The following is a 21,062-nucleotide window of genomic DNA, read 5'->3' as shown; positions in this document are numbered from 1 at the left end:
AGGTGTCCAACGATATATGAGACAGATACTGCGCCATTTCCTTTCCCCAAAAACCAATTATTATTATTATTATCACGTCCACAGCTTGTGACGCACAGTGGCACAGCGCAAGACGCAGAGAAACGCAGCCTAAAACGGCGCCGAAAACCGCTTAGCCGAGTCCGCCGCTCCGCAAGCGATTGGCCCTCTCTGCGCGGTGGCCCCGCACGTAAAAGCGTAAAAGAGGGCGACCATGATCTGTACATGCTCCCTGCCGCTTTCAACACTGAAGATATGCTTAAATCGTGCCCTAACACCGCAGCTTTCGTTCCTTAACGAGGTTGATCAGTGATTACACCGCAACTATCTTTTGATTTCCTGATGAGGGGGAAGGCACGAGACCATCCCCCACTACCAAAAATTTACGTGCCCATTGCCCAACAGGGGTAATGGCAGAGCTTAGCGCGGACCGCGTAAAAGTCTCCGCGCCTCGCTCCGGAGGTCCCGCCTTGCTGATCGCGGACACCCCGCACAGTAGGTCCACCAAAGGCCTCTCCTAACCTCGGCACACGCGCCTCAAGCCTAGCTACTCACAGCAGCGCTGCGTCCTGTCTTGGAGAGGACGTCCCTTGGGCACAGAAAACTGCGCGTCAGTGGCGCGTATTCCGAGTATGCTTCAGTTATTAACAAAGCCCCGATAATATTCCTTGGGGCTTTTAATTGAAATACTTCCTTAATTCAAGGATGGACTTCTATGCGATTCAAATACCTTCTGAGCGAGCGTTCAAGTCGTTCTAATAATAATAATTGGTTTTTGGGGAAAGGAAATGGCGCAGTATCTGTCTCATGTATCGTTGGACACCTGAACCGCGCCGTAAGGGAAGGGATAAAGGAGGCAGTGAAAGAAGAAAGGAAGAATGAGGTACCGTAGTGGAGGGCTCCGGTTTAATTTCGACCACCTGGGGATCTTTAACGTGCTCTGACATCGCACAGCACACGGGCGCCTTAGCGTTTTGCCTCCATAACAACGCAGCCGCCGCGGTCAAGTCGTTCTATATTTACATCTGCCCCTTGCGCTGGAGGACGTGCGGGCGGCCATTCACGACCATCTCCGAAAGCAGCACCCCGACCCACGCATCGCGGGAGGTGAGCGCATCGACAGTGTCACCGGCTGTCGCGCACTTACACGGTCGCAACGTGCAATGATCCTCCGCGCGCGCATTGGCTGCGTGTGGCCCGGGGAACGACGGGTGCGGCACGGAATCGCGATGAGTGATGTGTGTGACGGATGCGGTGCAGTGGAAACACTAGAACATCTGCTCCTTCGCTGCTCCGCGTTCGCCGATGCTCGTCGCGATATGCTCGCGGCCTATAGGGCGCAGGGCATACTACCAGACTCCATCAAGACGCTATTGTGGCCGCAGGGCAGTGCGCGCACTCGTGAGCGAACTTTGGTGAGCCTCTGTGCATTCCTCGAACACACGGGCTTGACGTCCCGTCTGTTCTCCGTCAGGTAGTTACACGCAGTGACCGAACGCTCCGCGAGTTCTACCTTGAACGATTAATAACTGGACGCCCCCTCCAGTTGTAACCTACACAGTGCTGTGCGCGTGTGTGATTTAATTCCTCTAAACTGAACTAATCACGCGCACAACCTGGACACATTACTTATTGTGTAAATAGTTTGTACATATTACTTCTCCCCCTGTCCTCTATTCCTGTCCCCTCACCTCTTTCATTTCATTTCTCCATTCTGCCTGCTGTCCTTTATTTCCGCTGCCCCAGCTCAGGTGCTTCAGTATCGATGGCAGATGCCGGGGCTAGCAAAAATCTTTTCCTTCCTTTTTACTATTATTTTCAATAAAACCACTACCACCACCACATTTCCTTCTGACAGGAGGCGCCCTTGCTATCTAAGCTGCATTACAAAAAAAAAAAAAATTCAACTCACGTGTTCTGTAGCTTCTGCGCCTGGCAACTCCGCGCTCCGCTGCTCCTCCCTTCTCAGGGAAGTTAATGCGCTGGCTGCCGAGAGATGGCGCCGGCGACGTTGGGGGCGACGTCTTCCCCAGTCGACCGTCGGTTTGCAAGGTCTTGTTCCTACTTTTTTTTCATGCCTTCGGATGCTCCAGGATTCCAGCATTGATTCAAGTTGTGCCAGCTTTGCTTTATCCCCCTCCAGCGATCGTTATGAGCTCCTCTTAGGCCCTATTCACACGTGTGAGCCTGCGATTTTCGACTGCGACACTCCGAATTCTGTCGGTCTGCGACGGGGGGGGGGGGGGGGGGGGGGGGGGCGTCGGTCTTGCGATCGTGTTCCGTCCTGTTGGTATATTTTTTTTTTAATTTTTTTAAAATTGGTTTTTGGGGAAAGGAAATGGCGCAGTATCTGTCTCATATATCGTTGGACACCTGAACCGCGCCGTAAGGGAAGGGATAAAGAAGAGAGAGGTACCGTAGTGGAGGGCTCCGGAATAATTTCGACCACCTGGGGATCTTTAACGTGCACTGACATCGCACAGCACACGGGCGCCTTAGCGTTTTTCCTCCATAAAAACGCAGCCGCCGCGGTCGGGTTCTTACCCGGGTACTCCGGATCAGTAGTCGAGCGCCCTAACCACTGAGCCTCCGCGGCGGGGTCTCAGCGTCGGTGCGTTCGCTCTGCGACTGACCAATGGGGAGCGCCGAGACGGCGTGGTACGTGCGGTCGCGAGGGAGGCGAAGCTGTTTAATCTAATCAAAACATACGAAATATTGTATTGTATCTAAAAACACGGTGTTTTTAACATCATCAACACATCTCGTGCACCGTTTATATCACGTTTAATCATGGTTTGCCTATTATGCAAACATCAAGCAACATTGCCTGTCCCTCCGACTGAATTAGCTGGCTACGCCTTGCATGTGAAAGCGCTGACCGAAAATCGCACTGCGGCGTCACCGACTAATTTCGTTCTAGTCGCAGCATGTGAAACGGGCCTCACATCGCAAAACGTTGAACTCGTGCTCAGTCGTATTGAGGCCTGTGAAAAGTAATGACAGCCTCACAAACTGTTTAATACGCGTCAGTACTGCAATGACAATACATATGCACGTGCATTTTCTGGACTTTGGTACTAGATTTCTTCCCTACCCAGCTGCCGTGCATGTGCTTCGGGGCACGAATTTTTTGCATTGTTTCAAGTTTTTTGTATGCCTCAAGTTAAGCCGCTTCCAAAAGATATAAACCCCACGAGACATGAAGCTATAAGACTGGCTAGAGCTAAAGCTCTCCATAAATATTACGGTGGTCAAAGGGAGGTAACCTACGTGGATGCGGCAAAGCATGAGGAGAGGGAGGGCCACGTGATAGCCGCTGTAAACCAGGACGACGAGACAACAACAGCTGCTACTGTCCTCACAAACAACATCGAGGAAGCAGAAGAGGCAGCAGTCGCCCTGGCGATAACCAACACACAATGTAGAGTCATAATGAGTGACTCGAAAAGTGTTGTAAGGAACTTTGCACAAGGAAAAATACACAAAATTGCACACCAAATCCTCGACAGGGCAAAATATATTCAAATTCGCCAGATTAAATTGATCTGGGTCCCCGCACACCCCTTTTATCCAGGGAATGAAATGGCTCATGAAAAAGCTCGAGGTCTCATTAACCGGGCCGTGAGCTCTCATCCCTGGGAGATAGCTGAGGAGCGCATGACTACATACCAGGAGATTACAAACTATTACAAAGAACAGAGATTAATACACCCGGCCCCGCATACATCACTAAATAAACTTCAGGCAACTTCGAACAGGCACATTCCCTAGCCCCCGCAGAAGAGCCCTAATGTACCCCGGTAACTTTAAACCACAGTGCCCCAGGTGTATGGATCCAAAAGGGAACCTTGCACATATGATGTACGGATGCCCCAGGCTTAGGCCTAGGCCAGGATGGCATATTAGCAACAAAGGACTGTTGTAGGCTGCGGTAACCAGCTCGGAACCTGAAGTTCAGAGGCTGGTGGTGGATGGGGCACTGGAGGTCGCCTGCGGGCACGAAGCCGCGGCCATCACCTGAAGCCTGGACCCAACACCGCATCCACGGCGGTGACAGCGCAATCTTTTTGGTTCATTAAAGTTTCCAATGAAAATGAAAAAAAAATGTATTGTTTAAGGACATAGTCTCGTCCATTTCTCGGTATCCACTCTAATATCTTAACATGACTTGTCAATTCGACGCGCCACATGTCATCACCACCTCCATTCCTACTTTTTGAAGCGAAAAGCTTCACTACGCTAGGTAAAGCAGTCGTCGCGTAGGCCGGAAAATGACCTTGAACGACCTTCAGCCCAACCATGTTAGCCGTGTATGACAATAAAGGTCAACTCTGACCGTGAGTTCACCTTTGACCTTAAGAACATCCGATGGGGTGATGTGAAGCCACGTGATTACATCCGCTAGGGGGTGTCGTAAGACCATGTGATACCACGTCACAGCCACTTGGTCGTGTGGGTATATACAGAACGGCTGTCGCGAACGTGTAGCGAAGCTGCCATGGACGAGCCTCAGACGCTTAGCAAGCGTGCTTTGCTTTATTCCATGGTTAGCCAAGTTAAGCCACAGCCAATTTTTTGAAGCGACAAGCTTCACTACGCGTCAACACCGCGCTTCGCGCGAGCCGGCGTATGTCGGAGCACGAGTGACGTCACGCACGGCGCAGGTGGCCGCCGCCGACTCCGTCGCCTGTTTCTCTCTCGCTCCCTAGTCACTATACTGCGCATGCGCCACTAGTAGCACCGAGCCACAGGTGTCCCGTCGCTGCGCAGCGCCTTTCAAAATCCAACTTTCAATTTTCAGTTTTCTCTTTCTCGGCGCGGTTCAGGTGTCCAACGATATATGAGACAGATACTGCGCCATTTCCTTTCCACCAAAAGCCAATTATTAATTATTATTATTCTTCTCTTTCTTCTTTCCCTCCCTCCTTTATTCCTTCTTTTACGGCGCGGTTCGGGTGTCCTCCGAGATATGCGAGGTGGTTACTGTGCCATTTCCTTTCCTCAAAAAGCAAACAAGTGAGCCGACGGCGATCATAGAGTTCATTCGCGTTGACAACTTTGCAAAGGCTGTTCATTTTCTCGAAAGGAAAGGCTCACAACCAGCTCCGTGGGTCAGTGGAGACCTCAATCTCGCTTTCATGTATACGTGGCGTTGGTGTCCAACTGCAAAAACCTGCCTTGATTGTGTTCCACACACAGGATAGGCAGTGCGCCCTCCCTGCCTCCCTGGAAGGTGGCATGCAGTTAATGGTTGATCGCGAGAGATTGATCACCAAATGAACGTTGTGGCCTAGCTATTGCTGCAGAGACGCATGTCAGCCACAACAATGTCAGCGCTAATGCATTCAGGCCACATCTCTCTCTCTCTCTCTCACCACCGCCACATGTATCAAAGCGCGACTAATAATAATAATTGGTTTTCGGGGAAAGGAAATGGCGCAGTATGTCTCATATATCGTTGGACACCTGAACCTCGCCGTAAAGGAAGGGATAAGGAAGGGAGTGAAAGAAGAGAGGAATAAGGAGGTGCCGTAGAGGAGGGCTCCGGAATAATTTCGACCACCTGGGGATCTTTAACGTGCACTGTCATCGCACAGCACACGGGCGCCTTAGCGTTTTTCCTCCATAAAAACGCAGCCGCCGCGGTCGGGTTCGAACCCGGGAACTGCGGATCAGTAGTCGAGCGCCCTAACCACTGAGCCACCGCGGCGGGGTCTCAGCGTCAGTGCGTTGGCTCTGCGACTGACCAATGGGGAGCGCCGAGACGGCGTGGTACGTGCGGTCGCGAGGGAGGCGAAGCTGTTTAATCTAATCAAAACATACGAAATATTGTATTGTATCTAAAAACACGGTGTTTTTAACATCATCAACACATCTCGTGCACCGTTTATATCACGTTTAATCATGGTTTGCCTATTATGCAAACATCAAGCAGCATTGCCTGTCCCTCCGACTGAATTCGCTGGCTACGCCTTGCATGTGAAAGCGCTGACCGAAAATCGCACTGCGGCGTCACTGACTAATTTCGTTCTAGTCGCAGCATGTGAAACGGGCCTAGATTAGCTGAGCTAATCCACATTAATATTTTTTTTTAATCTCAGCTACAATATCTTCAACTCGAGTTCGCTGTCCAATTCCACGCTGCTTTCGTCGTCGCTTAATGCTACGCCGATCGTTGACCTTTTCCATCGCCCGCGTAGAATTGCCCTGCTGTAACTGCGAAGCAGCTTTGCAACTCGAACGTCCCACGATTTTCAAACAAAGGGACGTCCTGTGCTAACAACGCCGTTGTATAGTTAATGACGCCGAGTATCTACACACATAACCCTGGAAGGTCATTGCCATTCGAAGAAGAGGCGTGCGAGCCGAGTGCGTTGGACAAGCTCCTTCTCCCAGCCTTGGCGGGCAAGGCCACCTACCCCTCAGCGTCTGCTATAACCCGCAATTTAGCACGCTTCGTTTTGTGGCTAGGGTGCGTGTCCGCTCCATCCGCTTTGTTTGGTTTTTGCTGATAGCGCGTTGTTTGGTCTTGTTCGTAGGGCTTTCACTAACCGCCCGCAATTACTTTATCCCGTACCTCTTTACTTTCCGTTATCGCCCATCAGCGTTTACTGCGCCGTCCGAATTAAGCTCCGCAAATGGTACTGGGCTCATACGCTCGATGTCCTTATCGTTTCATGTTCATTGAGGTGTTCATCCGGTTACACCTAAGGCGTCGCTTTTATCACCGCTCGTAAATGTCAGAAGGCAGGAAGAAAGAAAAGGACAGCTGTTAGAGGGCTTTGCAGTTTACGCTTTATTTTAAACCAGTTTCAACCGGAGAACATTCTTTTGAAAGTTCAATTACGACGCAAAAAACTGGCCTTTTGGAACGTTAGATTTATACAATAGCCCCGGTCACGTGACCGCTCTTTCGTACCGGTCATTGAACTTTCGTGAGATTTGAACACATGACAAAACGATGTCACGGTGATCAGGGAAGCCTGAACACCACTGACCACATTTTTTTAATGCGAAGGCATTACTACTCCCATTACGAGAAAAGCAGTCATCGTGTGTGGGTCTGTGTGCGTGGCAAGAAAAATGGGGTGACGTCAAGCGACCACATGACGCACACAGCAAGCCGAGCGCCGTCACTTCAATGTCGCACATGTCATTCGTCGATATATACTCGCCACTGGCCGACCTCCATGCGGCACCAGTTGTCCCGACATTCGTACCAAAATTGTGACACCCCCGTTTGTCGTACAGCGTTCCGAGTGGTGTCATACGATTTCTCGTTGCATATAGCTTACATGTGCTAGTCAAGTTGGAGGCTACTTTCCAACAGGGATTCGAACCGACGACATATGCACCTTCAATTGCGTTCCTGTCCAGACTTTCGTATGAAAACTGTGACGCAGCCGTTCGACGTACAGCGTTCCGGCTGGTGTGACACGCGCCTGTGACACCGCCCGTATTGCGTGAGGCAAAGGGTTATGTGTGCAGAGTTTATACAAAGTATGCATAGTGATGACTCATAGTCACTCTGCAACGTATAATGACTCCGCACTTAAATGTTTTCGCATTCTCACAGTAAGCAAGTCTTCAAGTGCCTGCACCGATGTTTTTTTTTCTTACATTAATCAATATCTGGGGGCACTGAATTATTTTCAGGTAGACGATCGATGGCCGCTTCGCTCAACTTTACAAGAAAATAGGAGTCTCGAAAGGCGAATAGAACTGCCGGATGAAAAGCACTGTTTATTTACAACCGCAGTGATTGGGGGAACAAGTGATCGAAAAATGAACACAATACACAAAAGATTTGCGACGCGCCGGTAATGGCGGACTGTAATACGGCAGCTGCGCACACAAAGCGTATCGAAAGGCTCGAGTTTAAAAGGGCAAATAAGAAGCAAAAACAAAATGGCACAGGAAGCACACAATTGTCGACACAGAAGTTGTTTCCGAATGCTGTGTTGATTACTGCGCACGATACGAAATGCAAGACGATAGAAAAACAGCCGCTCCTGAGGCCCGCAGGAACAAGATAATAGAAAAAGGAGAAGGAGCGGTGACGAGGGGATTATGCCGCGTAACTTACGACAGTCAAGAAAATCTTCACTCCTTTCAAAAGCCGCAGTCACGCCGCAGTTCGTCAAAGAAGCAAAACTGTGGGTTGCAACCATTAAGGAAATGCAACAGATTTTTGGCATACGAGCACTTACAACAATATGCCCGTCGAAGTTTTAGCACAAAGACTGCACAACGTTAGTAAACAGAGATTTAAGAAAAACAATTGAGATTTTCGGCTCCAGTTTAACGCAGTCACTGTCAGCTATGCATATCGGTGCACGACATTCAGTGCATAGTTCAGGCTTGGCTAGCTTATTCGGATACCACTCAATAACGAAGCGGCTAGCTCTTCCCTGTCAAAGGACCCACTTCCAGCCAATGACGTCTGCCGATTCTCATGAACCTGCAAGCGTGATAATGCAAGGGAGTGGCGATAAAAGGGGATAGTCCCCTTCCTAAATTGTCGGGTATAGTACCCTACCTGCACTGTCACGCTAGCAGGTTTATGAGAATCGGCAGACGCCATTGGCTGGAGGGGGGTCCTTGGACGGGGAAAAGGCGTTTCTTTCTTGAGTTGTAGCCGACTATAGCTTGCATGGATGCATTTTGTTCCTTTAGAGTAAAGACATCCAGATGGACTAAAGTAACGGAATCTGAACGCATGTGGTCGTCAAGTGAGTGACGTCAAACCAGCGGCGTCACAGGTCGATTCAAGGCCAAGTGCCGCAGATAAGTTTCCTAGCTTTGAGAAAAGTAACAAAAAGTTAAAATTCCACTCCTTCCAGTAATTCTATTTTGTCGCCATTCTATTGCCAGTTCATTCTCCTTTTGTTTCGTCTCACAGCTACTTGGTCCCTATAACGGCTATCAAATAAGGGCTGACTGCTTGCAAGCTATGCATGTCGCCAAATATAATGTCAGGATTGAGCGATGCTGAACAAAGAAAATTAGCCAAAAGAATAAATCGGGAAAACAATTTCGACAAAATGTGGCCCTGAATATCAAAAGCGCAGTCTGTAGCCTCGCGATTGGCCACCGGTTTGGCTATCCTCTCTACGGCTGCCGCGACTGTCCCGACAACGGTCCAATCGCAGCAGCCGAACTAGATACCGTCTCGCCGTCTATTGCGACTGGTCGCTAAACGTGTGAGCTAATGATGAGCTTAACCAGTCAAGACCAAAGCAAGCTGGCAGAATTTCGGAAGCTTTGAACACGACAAAAAGTTCATGGTACTTAGTCATCCACTCGAAGCGGTCCTCCTATACGAGCTATACGCACAGCAGCCACTTCAGAGTAAGTGGAGTCAGATCGCGGGGCCAGACGCTCGGCGAACCTTGAATGAAGCCAGGCAGGAACTAACATCACGAGATGTCACAGTTTCAAGTCTTTCGCGTCAAACTCCGAAGCATGAGAACAAGATAACACTTTCGTCGTCATACCAAGGTCGACCATCGCAGCCAAGGAAAATCGCAGTTACGCGACGACGACTAAACGGCTCTAGTAAGGCCATCACACAGGGCCTCACACAGCGCCGCCGAAAACGAGATCATGCGCTGCGCTCTGTAGGTATCTTCGACAGTGCCAATCACGTGTGCTGGAGGAGGTCCAGGACAGACGACCCCAGTGCTCAAAGGCGCAAGGGTGATGGAGGGGGCCGTGGAGTTCACACATCGCTGCCCGATAGCCCCTGGACCTCAGCTTAGTCATCACTGACGACGCCGCCGGTCAAAGGCTCGACAGCGACAGTGCGTTTCGTGGTACATCCATTGCGGTGGTCCAGGACAGTAGGCAATGAACAACGATGGTTTCATACAGAGCTGTCTTCAGCGGGCATCTCCGTTGCGACCGCAGAGGCGGTAGCAGTGCATTCTATATTACAATGTCCATGGGCGGCAGTCCAGGACAGCAAAGGAACATCAGGACCCCTGAACAAGGACGCGATCAGGGCACGGCCACGGGTGCCCGGTGGGAACGCTGCCCGAAGGCGAAGTTGACGCCGGACTCCCAACACTGGCGCAGAACGTGGTCCTCGGACTGCTTGCGCGCCCAGCAGTGGTGCCACTGGGACAGGTCGCTCGCCAGGTCGGCGTCCTCGGGCGGAGGTCGGGCCTCGATGCCGTTCACGCAGCGACGGCACGACAGGGACTCGTGCGTCGAGCTGCGCACCTCTTCGCCGTCCAACCTGTGCGCGGGAAGAACAGGCAGCGGGTCAGGCGCCCTTGAGTCACAAAGGGAAACAATACCTGTCACGACGAAGTCACACAGCGATCGTCTGCGCAAGGGACTTTTCTGGCTTAAACAGTGCCGGCGTTACCCGCGGTATGGACCTTTTCACTGTTTACAACTTGACTGAGCGCCAGTGCGCGGTGGACTGTGCTGCGCATGCGCAGTAGATGCCTGTATATAATCCGCCAATTAGAACGATGCTGACACAGTCCAGTGGGAATACGTCTGCGTCCAAAAAGGCAAATGTGAAAAGGTCTATAGTCGAATACAACTCAAGAACACGGCGGAAAATGTCCCTTAATGGCAATCCTCTGACCAATGGCGTCCACCTCTTGTGATGACATCACGATCAACAGCCTTTCAGCTGCATGTATCCTGGCATCGCATGTGGCTGGAAGGCGCAAGGCAGTGGACCGCGACGTCATGACAATACGCCAACGCCATTAGTTGGAGGGCATATAGCCTCCTTGTACAGGACATTTCCCGCTTCATCCTTGATTTATATCCGACCATATATCGTACGCCTCAACCAAAACCACCCTCGAATTCGTCACTGGCCAGCTGAGAATGTTATACGGGTAGATAGGGCCCTTGAAAGCCGTGTCAGCCGTTTAGTGGTCCCTCACGAGGATGTGCTATCCTTGTGGCCATACGGTACGCGGAACAAGAGCTGTAGAGGCCATGTAGGCAGGGAAGAGGGCGCTATGACCTCACCGTCCACGCACGGTGAGGACGAATGCAGTGAGGACGAATACAGTGAGGACGAGTCCGGAGTAATAAGGGGGGCATGCCATACCTGAAGAGGTCCCTGAGCTCGGCGGCGCTGAAGTGTCGCGCGACGCCCTCCTCGGAGTCGACGACGCAGCTGCTCAGGGCCTTCTTGTGCGTCTGCCGCTGCAGGATCTTCTCCTCGATGCTGCCCGAGCAGACGAGGCGGTAGACGAAGCACGGCTTGCGCTGTCCGTCGCGCCACACGCGGGCCATGGCCTGCGCGTCGTTCGCCGGGTTCCAGTCCGGGTCGAACATCACCAGCCTGCACAGCCGTTTCGCAGTTGGCCTCCGTCGCGGCAGCAGTTGCGAAACTCCGCGTCAAAATCAGTTTGCGGTGCAAGGTTAGCCACGACTCCAGAGCCAAAGTGGCCGCCGCGCTGTTGTTTACACTGGACCCGCATACTTGCTAATCGTGGTGGCAGCCATTATGGTAACGCCTCTGAAACACCTTCCGAGGAGAGCACATCATCTCGCTCAATCACTGCGTTGTGTTGTCATAGAAACCTGAGCCAAATAATACACTTCTACACGCGGCAGAGGGTCCACAATCGCGCGTGAGAGTTGGCGAGCCCTTCCCGGCGGCTTTTTCATGCTCGCACCCTCCACCGTCCCCCGCATCTGCGTGTACAAGTTCAGATATTCGGTTAGATTCTTTCAGACGTCAGGCAGCTACCGTGGCCGCAGCCAGTAAGCCGCGTAGCTCGGGCGGGTCGGGAAGCTCCGCTCCCCGGCGGTGAGGCAGGCGGAGGAGCGGCGACCTTCCAGCGTGCAAAAATTGACGAGAGGAGGGGGAAAGGTGCGAAGACGCTGCAATTCAAATTTCGACTACAGATAACTGAGCTTCTACAAAGCGCATAAAAAATAAATGCTTGCTGGAGGATATTCTTGGAGTGGCGACCTTTACCATACCAGGCATACTGCAAATTTATGAGAGCCCCTTCCAGAACTCCTTTAAAGGGTATAACGCGATAGCTTTAGTTGGTTAATGCCCATGCAGAGTTAGTCATTCTCTAGTACACGTTCATGCATCCTTATCCCATGGGAGTCCTCATACTACTCCTGGCGCAGTGGTGCAGCGTCAGTGAGGCACCACTTCCCTGCGATGGCAGGTGCTGCCATCGATGTGGCTTGTGCGATCCCGGTTGCTCTTCGCGGGCCACCTCTCACGACCAATCATTAATTTATGTTCCACCTGTCACAGTGCGCAGTTTCCTCACAAACCGGCGGGCAGGTTGTGGTGACGCAACAAGGTCACGTAATCTAGGTGGCCAACTTGCACCCTAGGTTGCTTCTCTGGAGATTTTTCGTGGATTTTTCGCGCACGGTCAACGACGACGCCGACGGGGACGCCGGATTTTCTGTCACACGACCTCCTTAACGCTATCAGGTTAAAATCTCTTAAAATTAATTATTAACGCTTCGCACTGGTGTAATGAACTCATTTTAATGATTACTGCACTCGTAAGACCTCTTTAAAGGCAAAATAACGGACACTCAAAGCTTCGTGTGTGTACCCCAAGTGGTCGAAATTAGCCCGGAGACCTCCACTACGGCACCTCTTTCTCCCTTTCTTCTTTCCCCCCACCTTCCTCCCTTCCCTTACGGCGCAGTTCAAGTATCCACCGATATGCGAGACAGATACTGCGCCATTTCCTTTCCCCAAAAACCAATCTTCCAATTTTTTGTAGGCCCCGCCGCGGTGGCTCAGTGGTTAGGGCACTCGACTACTGATCCGGAGTTCCCGGGTTCGAACCCGACTGCGGCGGCTGCGTCTTTATGGAGGAAACACGCTAAGGCGCCCGTGTGCTTCGCGATGTCAGTGCACGTTAAAGATCCCCAGGTGGTCGAAATTATTCCGGAGCCCTCCACTACGGCACCTCTCACTTCCTATCTTCTTTCACTCCCTCCTTCATCCTTTCCCTTACGGCGCGGTTCAGGTGTCCAACGATATATGAGACAGATACTGCGCCATTTCCTTTCCCCCCAAAACCAATTATTATTATTATTAATAATTTTTTGTACCCATTTAATCGTGAGGCCAGCAGGAGGCGAAGCAGAATCCTTCCCTGCCTCCGCGCCCGCCGGGGCAGCAGCTTCTCTCGAACGACGACGACGAGGCCACCGCGGCACGCGCAATCCGTCCAGTTTCGCCTCGCCTCGCACCGAGTGAAAAAGGCACGTCGCCGCAACGGGCGTGTCGTCACCACTATACCCCGCGCGCAGCCCCGACAGCAAGCGACGATGAAAAGACGCTCCCCTGCCTTTTGTCTCCCTCACTACGCACGCGCGGAGGAGGCCATGTTTACGTTTCGTCCCGCCTACTTGTCATCACGCGACACACACAGATGACATCGCCACGCTGAACACAGTGAAACTGCGAACCCCCGCAGTGAAGAAGCGCGCACATTGTAACCGCGTGTAGCGGGGCAAACGTTGCCGAGAGATAGACACGTCCACCTCCGCGGCACAAATAAGACCCCCCCCCACATACACACACACTTTGCAGCGGCGCAGCGCGAACAAAAGAAAAACAAAAGGAGGGAAGTTCTTGCGTCACACAGAGAAAAAAAAACCGACGAGGGAGCTGTTGGAGTGAAGAGCAGTTCCCTTCGCGTCGTCTTGACTGCAAGCGCCCAACGGTAGCTAGCTAGCCAGCTGTCAGGCCGGTTAAACAGAGCCGACGGCCGAGACACGTCGGCGCGCGTGTTAGGTATTCAAATGGCGGACGAAACGAAGCTGTCAACAACGGCGTGCTCTACGCTAACGCGAGTTACGAGATGGTCAAGCGCGTGGCTGCAGCTGCCGAAGTGGCTCGGCGTCTGCGTCAAAGGCGAGGCACTTACAAAAACTTCTTTAGACAGTCTATAGACATGTTCATAGACTTCTGTCTATAAACTCTCTATAGACGAACCCTATAGAACAGTCCAGGGGCAATACAAATCATATAGGCAGTCTATAGACAATCTATAGATTTATGGCCATACACTTTTAGTAGACTTTTGTCTATAGACAGTATATAAACTGAGTGGACAAAAAGAAATATCTATGGAAGGCAATGGAGTCTATAAGAAGTCTATAGACCATTTTTATGAGGGGAAACAGCGGATGTAGTCCTTTTACTTCTCTTTTTTTTAGCAAAAAAAATGGCGCAGTAACTGTCTATTTGGTGGACACCTGAACCGCGCCGTAAGGGAAGGGAGAAAGGTGGTACTGAGAGAAGAAAGGACGAAAGAGGTGCCGTAGTGGAGGGCTCCGGAATAGTTTCGACCACCTGAGGTTCTTTAGCGCGCTGTGACATCGCACAGCACACGGGCGCCATATGCAAGAAGCCGTTTTCTGAGTGCTCTCTCCTTTGCAACCGGAATCTTTTTTTCCAAGCATGTGCCAACTAGCTCGATGGAGCTTCCAATGAAGCCCTCTTTGCAGAGTTCCCGTGTCACGTAACGGCAGCCTTCCAAATGAGAGAGTGCGGGGGCTGTGACGGGTAAGGTCGTCGTGATGAGTCAAACGTGAAGTGAACACTGCGCCGTTATGTGAAGCGTCTTTTTTCGCCACGCCCCTGCATACACAGATCCTCCGCGCGCGTTTCGGAAAGGGGCAGCCCAGTGATACCGAATGCTTTCGGTTGCATACCCATACCGCTGAACCTCGTTATAACGAATACGACTGAGCCGCGCGATCTCTTCGTTATAGACATTGCTTCGTTACAGCCGTCGGCGCCCTAGGCCGCGACTGTCACATGAGAAAATGCTTACGTGCCACCGTGTGGACAGAAGACAACGTATAGGTAGCGCCACCAGCACGTCCGACGAGCGCCCTGACACGGCCGAATATAAGTACACGAACCTAAAATGCGATTCTCGCTAACGCACTCCCGTTTTTCCCGCGTTCCGCAGGGGGTTCCGCAACCAGATGATGGGCGTTGGAGGAATAATGTCGCAGGCGGCAGTGAATATTGCATCCGCATTGTTTATTTTTGCCCACGCTTCTTTTCGTTGTAAAACATACGGTCGACGCGTCTTTAAGAAGGGGGTAATGACCCAAAGCTTTCTAATGGTCGTTCGGTCGCATCTTGCATCAAAATGCAAGATGCGACCAGATTTATCTCTATTGATCGCACTCAGGCGGAGCCGATTCTGCGTTGTACCAGACTGCTGTGGTTACTTTGCACGCCGCGTCTCGAAAGGTCGTTGACAGCTTTGAATTGAGCACGGCCGAAACCGGCGGGCATTCTGTTCCGACGACCGCCGAGCACGCTTGTTGTCTATTGCCACCTCCGGGTCATTCAGTTCTTTAACTGTGGGCGCGAGTCAGCCACATAAACACCATAAACAATTTCTTTTGAAAGCCCTTTTCGCTGTCTTACGGAGTGCCATCACCACTGCGCAAGAATATTTAGCCCCATTTTCTAGGTGCTGAAGCCGGTACGGGCTGTCGTGAAAGAAGCCACGCGACGGTGATTTCGGCGCGAATACCCGTATAGTTGGCTTTCCCGCACAAGAAACGAGCACACTGGTCACGGCACTTCACTGCACGACACCATTGTGCTGCGGAGAAAGCAAACGCCAGACCGGAGGCTAAAGAAAAACCATTTGAAATAGGATCTCATGTGCTTCGGAAACAAGGGATATCAGCGTATAAATCTTTTCACACCGAAGTCGAGAGCGTTAGTGATTGCTTCTTTTTTTGCTTACGACTGTAGACAACGTGCCCAGAGACACTTCTTCCAAGCTGATGCAGCTGCTTCTATTATGGGCGCCTGTTGCCACCGGAAATCGTTTCGCGCTTTCTTTTTCTACAGCTACCACTAAATTCTGGGCCTAGTGAAACGAGCGGGACGTCGATGCTGATAAGCACACTAAACGCACCGCCAAACGACCCAAACCACGTGACCGCGCCGCGAAAGCGGGAATTATGTGGGAGTAAAACGCCTATGTGAGAGTAAAAAGGGACTAAGCTGTTGGTAGGACGCTCTAGCGGGTTAGTTGGTTCATTATGGAGGAAGGTTAGAAACTGCGCACAAGGACGAAGACAAGAGGTAAAGAAACAAACACGAAACCACGGGCGCTGACTCAGACTTACCTTCACTATTCTGACGTGGCTTCCGAATGGTACCAGATGACCGAAGGTAGCTTAAATTTGTTCCTTTTATAAAACGGAGTGCGCTCTATGTATTTTTGGGGAAACCCCTAGGGTGGAGTAGGTTTCATTTAGGGAGTAATTTACTCATCAGCATCTACCTCAGCACAACCACACAGCAACAACGGAAAGCTACATAGCTCTCTCAGAAACTCTGCAGTTGGAGAAAATTTGTACTCACCTGGGAATCAAACCCAGGACCACTTCACGTCCAGGGCCATTGCTCTATCAACTAAGCTAACTAGAACGACTAGCCGATGGCAGAGCGAGGACGAATTGAACTTTTCTTTGTAGCCGTATCGCTGTGCTGAGGTGGATGGTAATGAGAAATTACTACTTAATTGTCTGGTACTGTGCATCATCTAAAATTGCATATTTTGCTCTCTACCCTGTGTGTCGAATGATCCTGTCTTGTAACTTGACCACCTTGTTGTAAGTTGATAACTCAACTTTGTTCAAATCGTGTCAGCCACTGAGCCTCTGCTCCTGTTTCGGCCTGCCTTGAATTAATATTACATTTAACACCCAGCTTCCCTAATGTGGACCTTTCCGAAGACATATGGTCTCACAACAATGGCTGAGCGACACTCACCTGTTGGCGCCGATGAGATTGAGTCCGCAGCCTCCCGCTTTGCTGCTGAGCATAAAAGCGAACTCGGGGCTGGATGGCGTGTTGAAAGCCGCCACAATCTTTGCCCTCTTCTTAATGGTCATGCTGCCATCAAGACGGAAGAATCCGTAGCCACGTTCACGACACAGCTGCTCAAAGACGTCCAGCGTCTGGGTGTAGTTTGAAATGAGGACCACCTTGTCGTCAGTCGTGCTCCGAATCACAGCGAGGAGGCAGTCAAGAAGGCGCAGCTTGCCCGAAAGCTCAGGTTGCACCGACCGACCCCGGAATATCTTCTCACTCTCGGGGAAGCACTCACGGACTAGTGACGGATGGTTGCACAGCTTCTTGAGAAGTGTGATTGTAGCAAGTGGAGTGGTTCCCTTCGAGCGGGCTAGCTCGTCATACCTGCACGACAATGGTAGGTTTCAGAATACATTCAAATGAGAAACAAGGAGCATTGAGGAATCTAGTTGAAATATGTACTAAGGCAGTCGTTAGTGTGTAACAGAAAGCAGCGCCCAGCATGCACAGCTTACACAAACCCTATTTACTACCTAACAAAGCACTCCGATGTTATGCAACTGTTTGCAGTGCAATCTGTGCTCTGTAAAGCAGATAACGTGGGGAAACAACACTTTGCGCTGGCATGCTTACTACTTATACTGGCTTACACAAGCTTTGGTTCCAAGAATGCCAAGTGTTTACAATGAGGCGAGGTACAGGTCCATTCTGTCTGGCACCAAAAGCATATCTCAAAATAACACTTGGAAACACAGCTTGGCATGTATGATGAAGTGCCTCGAAGAGCAGCAAACGTGTGGCAGTACAATGATGGTAGAAACAGTTTGGTAACATCTTACCTCTGCGACATCACAAGTGCTGCAGTATTTTTAAATTGTAGACTTTATAAGCAAATAAGCAACTTATAAACTCACATATGTCACTCTGTCTTTGCCAGTTTGTATATGATTTCCAAATATTGTTTCAGAACTGTACTTAGCAGTTCACATACAAGCGTTAATGCCTATTACTCTGTGCACTAGGCCAAATTTCATAACTACCTCTACATTCAAACGGCTACGTTTTAAAAGCATAATGTACTAAGTGTCCGTTCAAAAATGTGTCTCATGCGTCCACCATAGGAGGCAACTAGCTATATGTGGAAAGTAGGCAGTTTTCAAATGAACTGCAACACAATACTAGTTCATACCAAGTGCGCTGCATCGATGTCATGGAGCAGCATACAATGTACTCCATCTTGACTGGCAGGTAGCGTGACAGAAGAGCGTTCGTCCTGCGAATCAGGCATCGATTCACAATGCCCACCAACTCGTCCAGTCTCTCCTGACCACGCGCACGGTCAGCGTCTGTGGAGCACGAATCCCTGCTCTTCAAGATAGGCAGCTCAAACTTGCGCTTGAACTCTTGTGCAGTTCCGAGGATGCCTTGGTTTACAAAGTGGATGAGGCTGAAGTACTCGAGAAGATCGTTCTGGATGGGGGTTCCTGAAAGCAGCACACGTCTCCGCGTCCGAAGGCCATTCAAAGCGTGATAGGTCTGGTTCTCACAGTTCTTGAGCCGATGGCCTTCATCGCAAATGACAAGCCCGACTTCGCCACTCTGCAGTGCTTCAGCGTGCAGGCGGAAGGTCTCGTACGACAGGATCAGCACAGGCGTGCAGACACGCCTGCCGACAGCTGTCATGAAGCTGCGGATCTGAGAAAGGAGCAAGCCATGAAACTTTATAAGTGGTGCAGGGTGAAGTACAGTAAAAAAAAAACGCTACAACTAATTCCTGCAAATACAATGGCAGTGTGGCATTAGAAAAAGATTACTTTCCCACATATACATCAATAGACCTATTGATCAATCAATAGCACCTATCAACAGCCCTTCCACTGCAAACTCGGTGCAACTTTCAGAGAGTTTGTTTTATTCTGGCTGTTTGTTAGTTACCTCCTAGGAATAAAGAGCAAATTTCCACATTTTCCTTTCCTGAGAAAATCAGACACTGCAGTTACCACTTTAATACTAGCGTCGACAAAGATGGCACACAGCTGTGGTTTGGTTTGGTTAATGGGGTGTAACATCCCAAAGCGACTCGGGCTATGAAGAACGCCATAGTGGAGGCACCGGAAAATTTCGACCATTGGGGGTTCTTTAACATGCACTGACATCGTGCAGTACATGGGCCTCTAGCATTTCGCCTCCATCGAAATGCGACCACTGCAGCCGGGATCGAACCTGCGTCTTTCAGGTCAGCAGCTGAGCACCATATCCACTGAGCCACCCTGGCGGCCTATACAGCTGTAGTAGCATCATCGTTATTGTACAAAACAAACAATGACAAGCAAATCTTTGTACGTGGCAACGAACTGCAACTGCCATCACTTCGCAAGCCTGCATGATGCCTAGATTCTTGCTAGATGGTGTTGAGCGTAATGTCTGCCATAGTGCATGCCAGGCCTCTATGCTCACCATGGCACTTTGACTCGTGAACAGTGCGTGAACAAAAACTCTCCATATGTCTCAGACTAAAATATATGCTCAGTATCCTTTTCAACAAAACACCACACACGTAATATGAAGGTGCACTGTCGGAGCAAATGTGACTGCAGATGTCAAGCAGAGTTTCTTCGTGCAATCAAAGGTAGATGCAGACGAGTGAAGCCCGCAAGACCATGCAACGTTGGTCCTGCGTGCTTCACAGGAAAAGCGTTGCAACTGCAAAGACATATATGCCAACTTCACAGTTTCAGTGTAAAGAAAGACATTTAGACAGCATTTCTGTCACTGGAAACAAACTTCAAAATCCAAAATATGTGGGGACCTAGCTTCAGTTACGATGCTCACACGTAACAATGGCGAAGCTTACTAACACAGAAACAAGTGACGTCACAATGCAGGAAGCGAAAGCTATCCCGCACGAATAATAATAATTAATAATTGGTTTTTGCGGAAAGGAAATGGCGCAGTATCTGTCTCATATATCTCTGGACACCTGAACCGCGCCGCAAGGGAAGGGATAAAGGAGGGAGTGAAAGAAAGGAAGAATAGGTGCCGTAGTGGAGGGCTCCGGAATAATTTCGACCACCTGGGGATCTTTAACGTGCACTGACACCGCACAGCACACGGACGCCTTGGCGTTTTTCCTCCATAAAAACGCAGCCGCCGCGGTCGGGTTCGAACCCGGGAACTCCGGATCAGTAGTCGAGCGCCCTAACTACTGAGCCAACGCGACGGGGCAACCCGCACGAACCTCAGAATCGATTTCAGCCTTGCTGCCGCTTTCGATGGCGACTGAGCGGACTCTGTCTCCCAGCCACTTGGACAGCTCGTTGTGCCAGTTCTTGACGAGACTGCTGGGCGTCACGATGATCGCCTTGGTGATGGTGGGCACCGCGAACTCGGGGCTCTGCCGCAGCAGCGTCCAAAGCAACGTGATGCACTGTAGCGTCTTGCCGAGACCCATCTCGTCGGCCATGATGCACCCGAAGCTGTCTTCGATGCGGCAGCCCGTCACGCAGTCCCACATGAACTTCACTCCTTCGCGCTGGTGAGGGCGCAGCACTTTGGTGAGCACCGGATCGACAACCACGTGCACCAAGCGGCTACTGCCCGTCATCTGCTCGTGGTTCGTTTGTAAAGGCGGAGCATACAACACAAGGGCACCTTCTTCGTCTGGATCGTGAAGCGGACGAGGCCCCGACGTTCGCTTGAGGCCCAGCGAGCGACTCTGCAGGCTCGGCACGTAGTTCGGGATGGGTACTTTGTAGGGTTTGCTGAGTAGCGATCGTATGAAGGCTTCGTGCTTGCTGATGACACTCTCGCCGCCGCTGTTAGCCGTGCCTCCATTGTAGCTGATCTCTGTGAGTCGGCGGACTGCTACGCCACCGTTCGTTTCATCACCGTCGTCCTGGACGCAGCGTCGCTTGGCCAGCTGGCTCGGAGCAAAGCAGCGGCGCATGTCAACTTGACCGCAGCACCACTGGAACCAGTCGCGAATCGGACTATTATTTTTTTAGCGAAACGCGGACACGTCACTCGTTTACTTTCAGTGAGACTAAACTTTACATGTCGAGGCGATATCGTTTTTTCTCTTTCCCGCTATCCGAAAAAGGCGGGCAGTCGCGCATGGAAACGCAAGCAAAAAAAGCGATGGTGCTGCCGCTAAATCTCTGCGTGGCAAAAAAATGAACTATTGAAAAGATTTTATTTTTATCAACAATATAACCGG

General features: G+C 50.8%; 1 protein-coding gene across 1 annotated transcript; it reads right to left on the bottom strand.

Annotated features, from left to right (window-relative positions):
* Nucleotides 1–7,743: 7,743 nt before the first annotated feature.
* Nucleotides 7,744–20,967, bottom strand: okr (DNA repair and recombination protein RAD54-like okr). Its single transcript, XM_077642797.1, has 5 exons — nucleotides 20,085–20,967; nucleotides 18,036–18,541; nucleotides 16,805–17,230; nucleotides 11,099–11,335; nucleotides 7,744–10,258 (listed from the first exon to the last, which is right to left on the bottom strand). Exons 1-5 carry the CDS (start codon nucleotides 20,790–20,792, stop codon nucleotides 10,018–10,020), a joined length of 2,118 nt encoding a protein of 705 aa, XP_077498923.1. The 5' UTR covers nucleotides 20,793–20,967; the 3' UTR covers nucleotides 7,744–10,017.
* Nucleotides 20,968–21,062: the final 95 nt, after the last annotated feature.

Source organism: Amblyomma americanum, chromosome 11, assembly GCF_052857255.1.
Source record: "Amblyomma americanum isolate KBUSLIRL-KWMA chromosome 11, ASM5285725v1, whole genome shotgun sequence".
NCBI lineage: Eukaryota > Metazoa > Arthropoda > Arachnida > Ixodida > Ixodidae > Amblyomma > Amblyomma americanum.
Note: the sequence above shows the minus strand (reverse complement) of the source record. Positions and strands in the feature narration are given on the sequence as shown.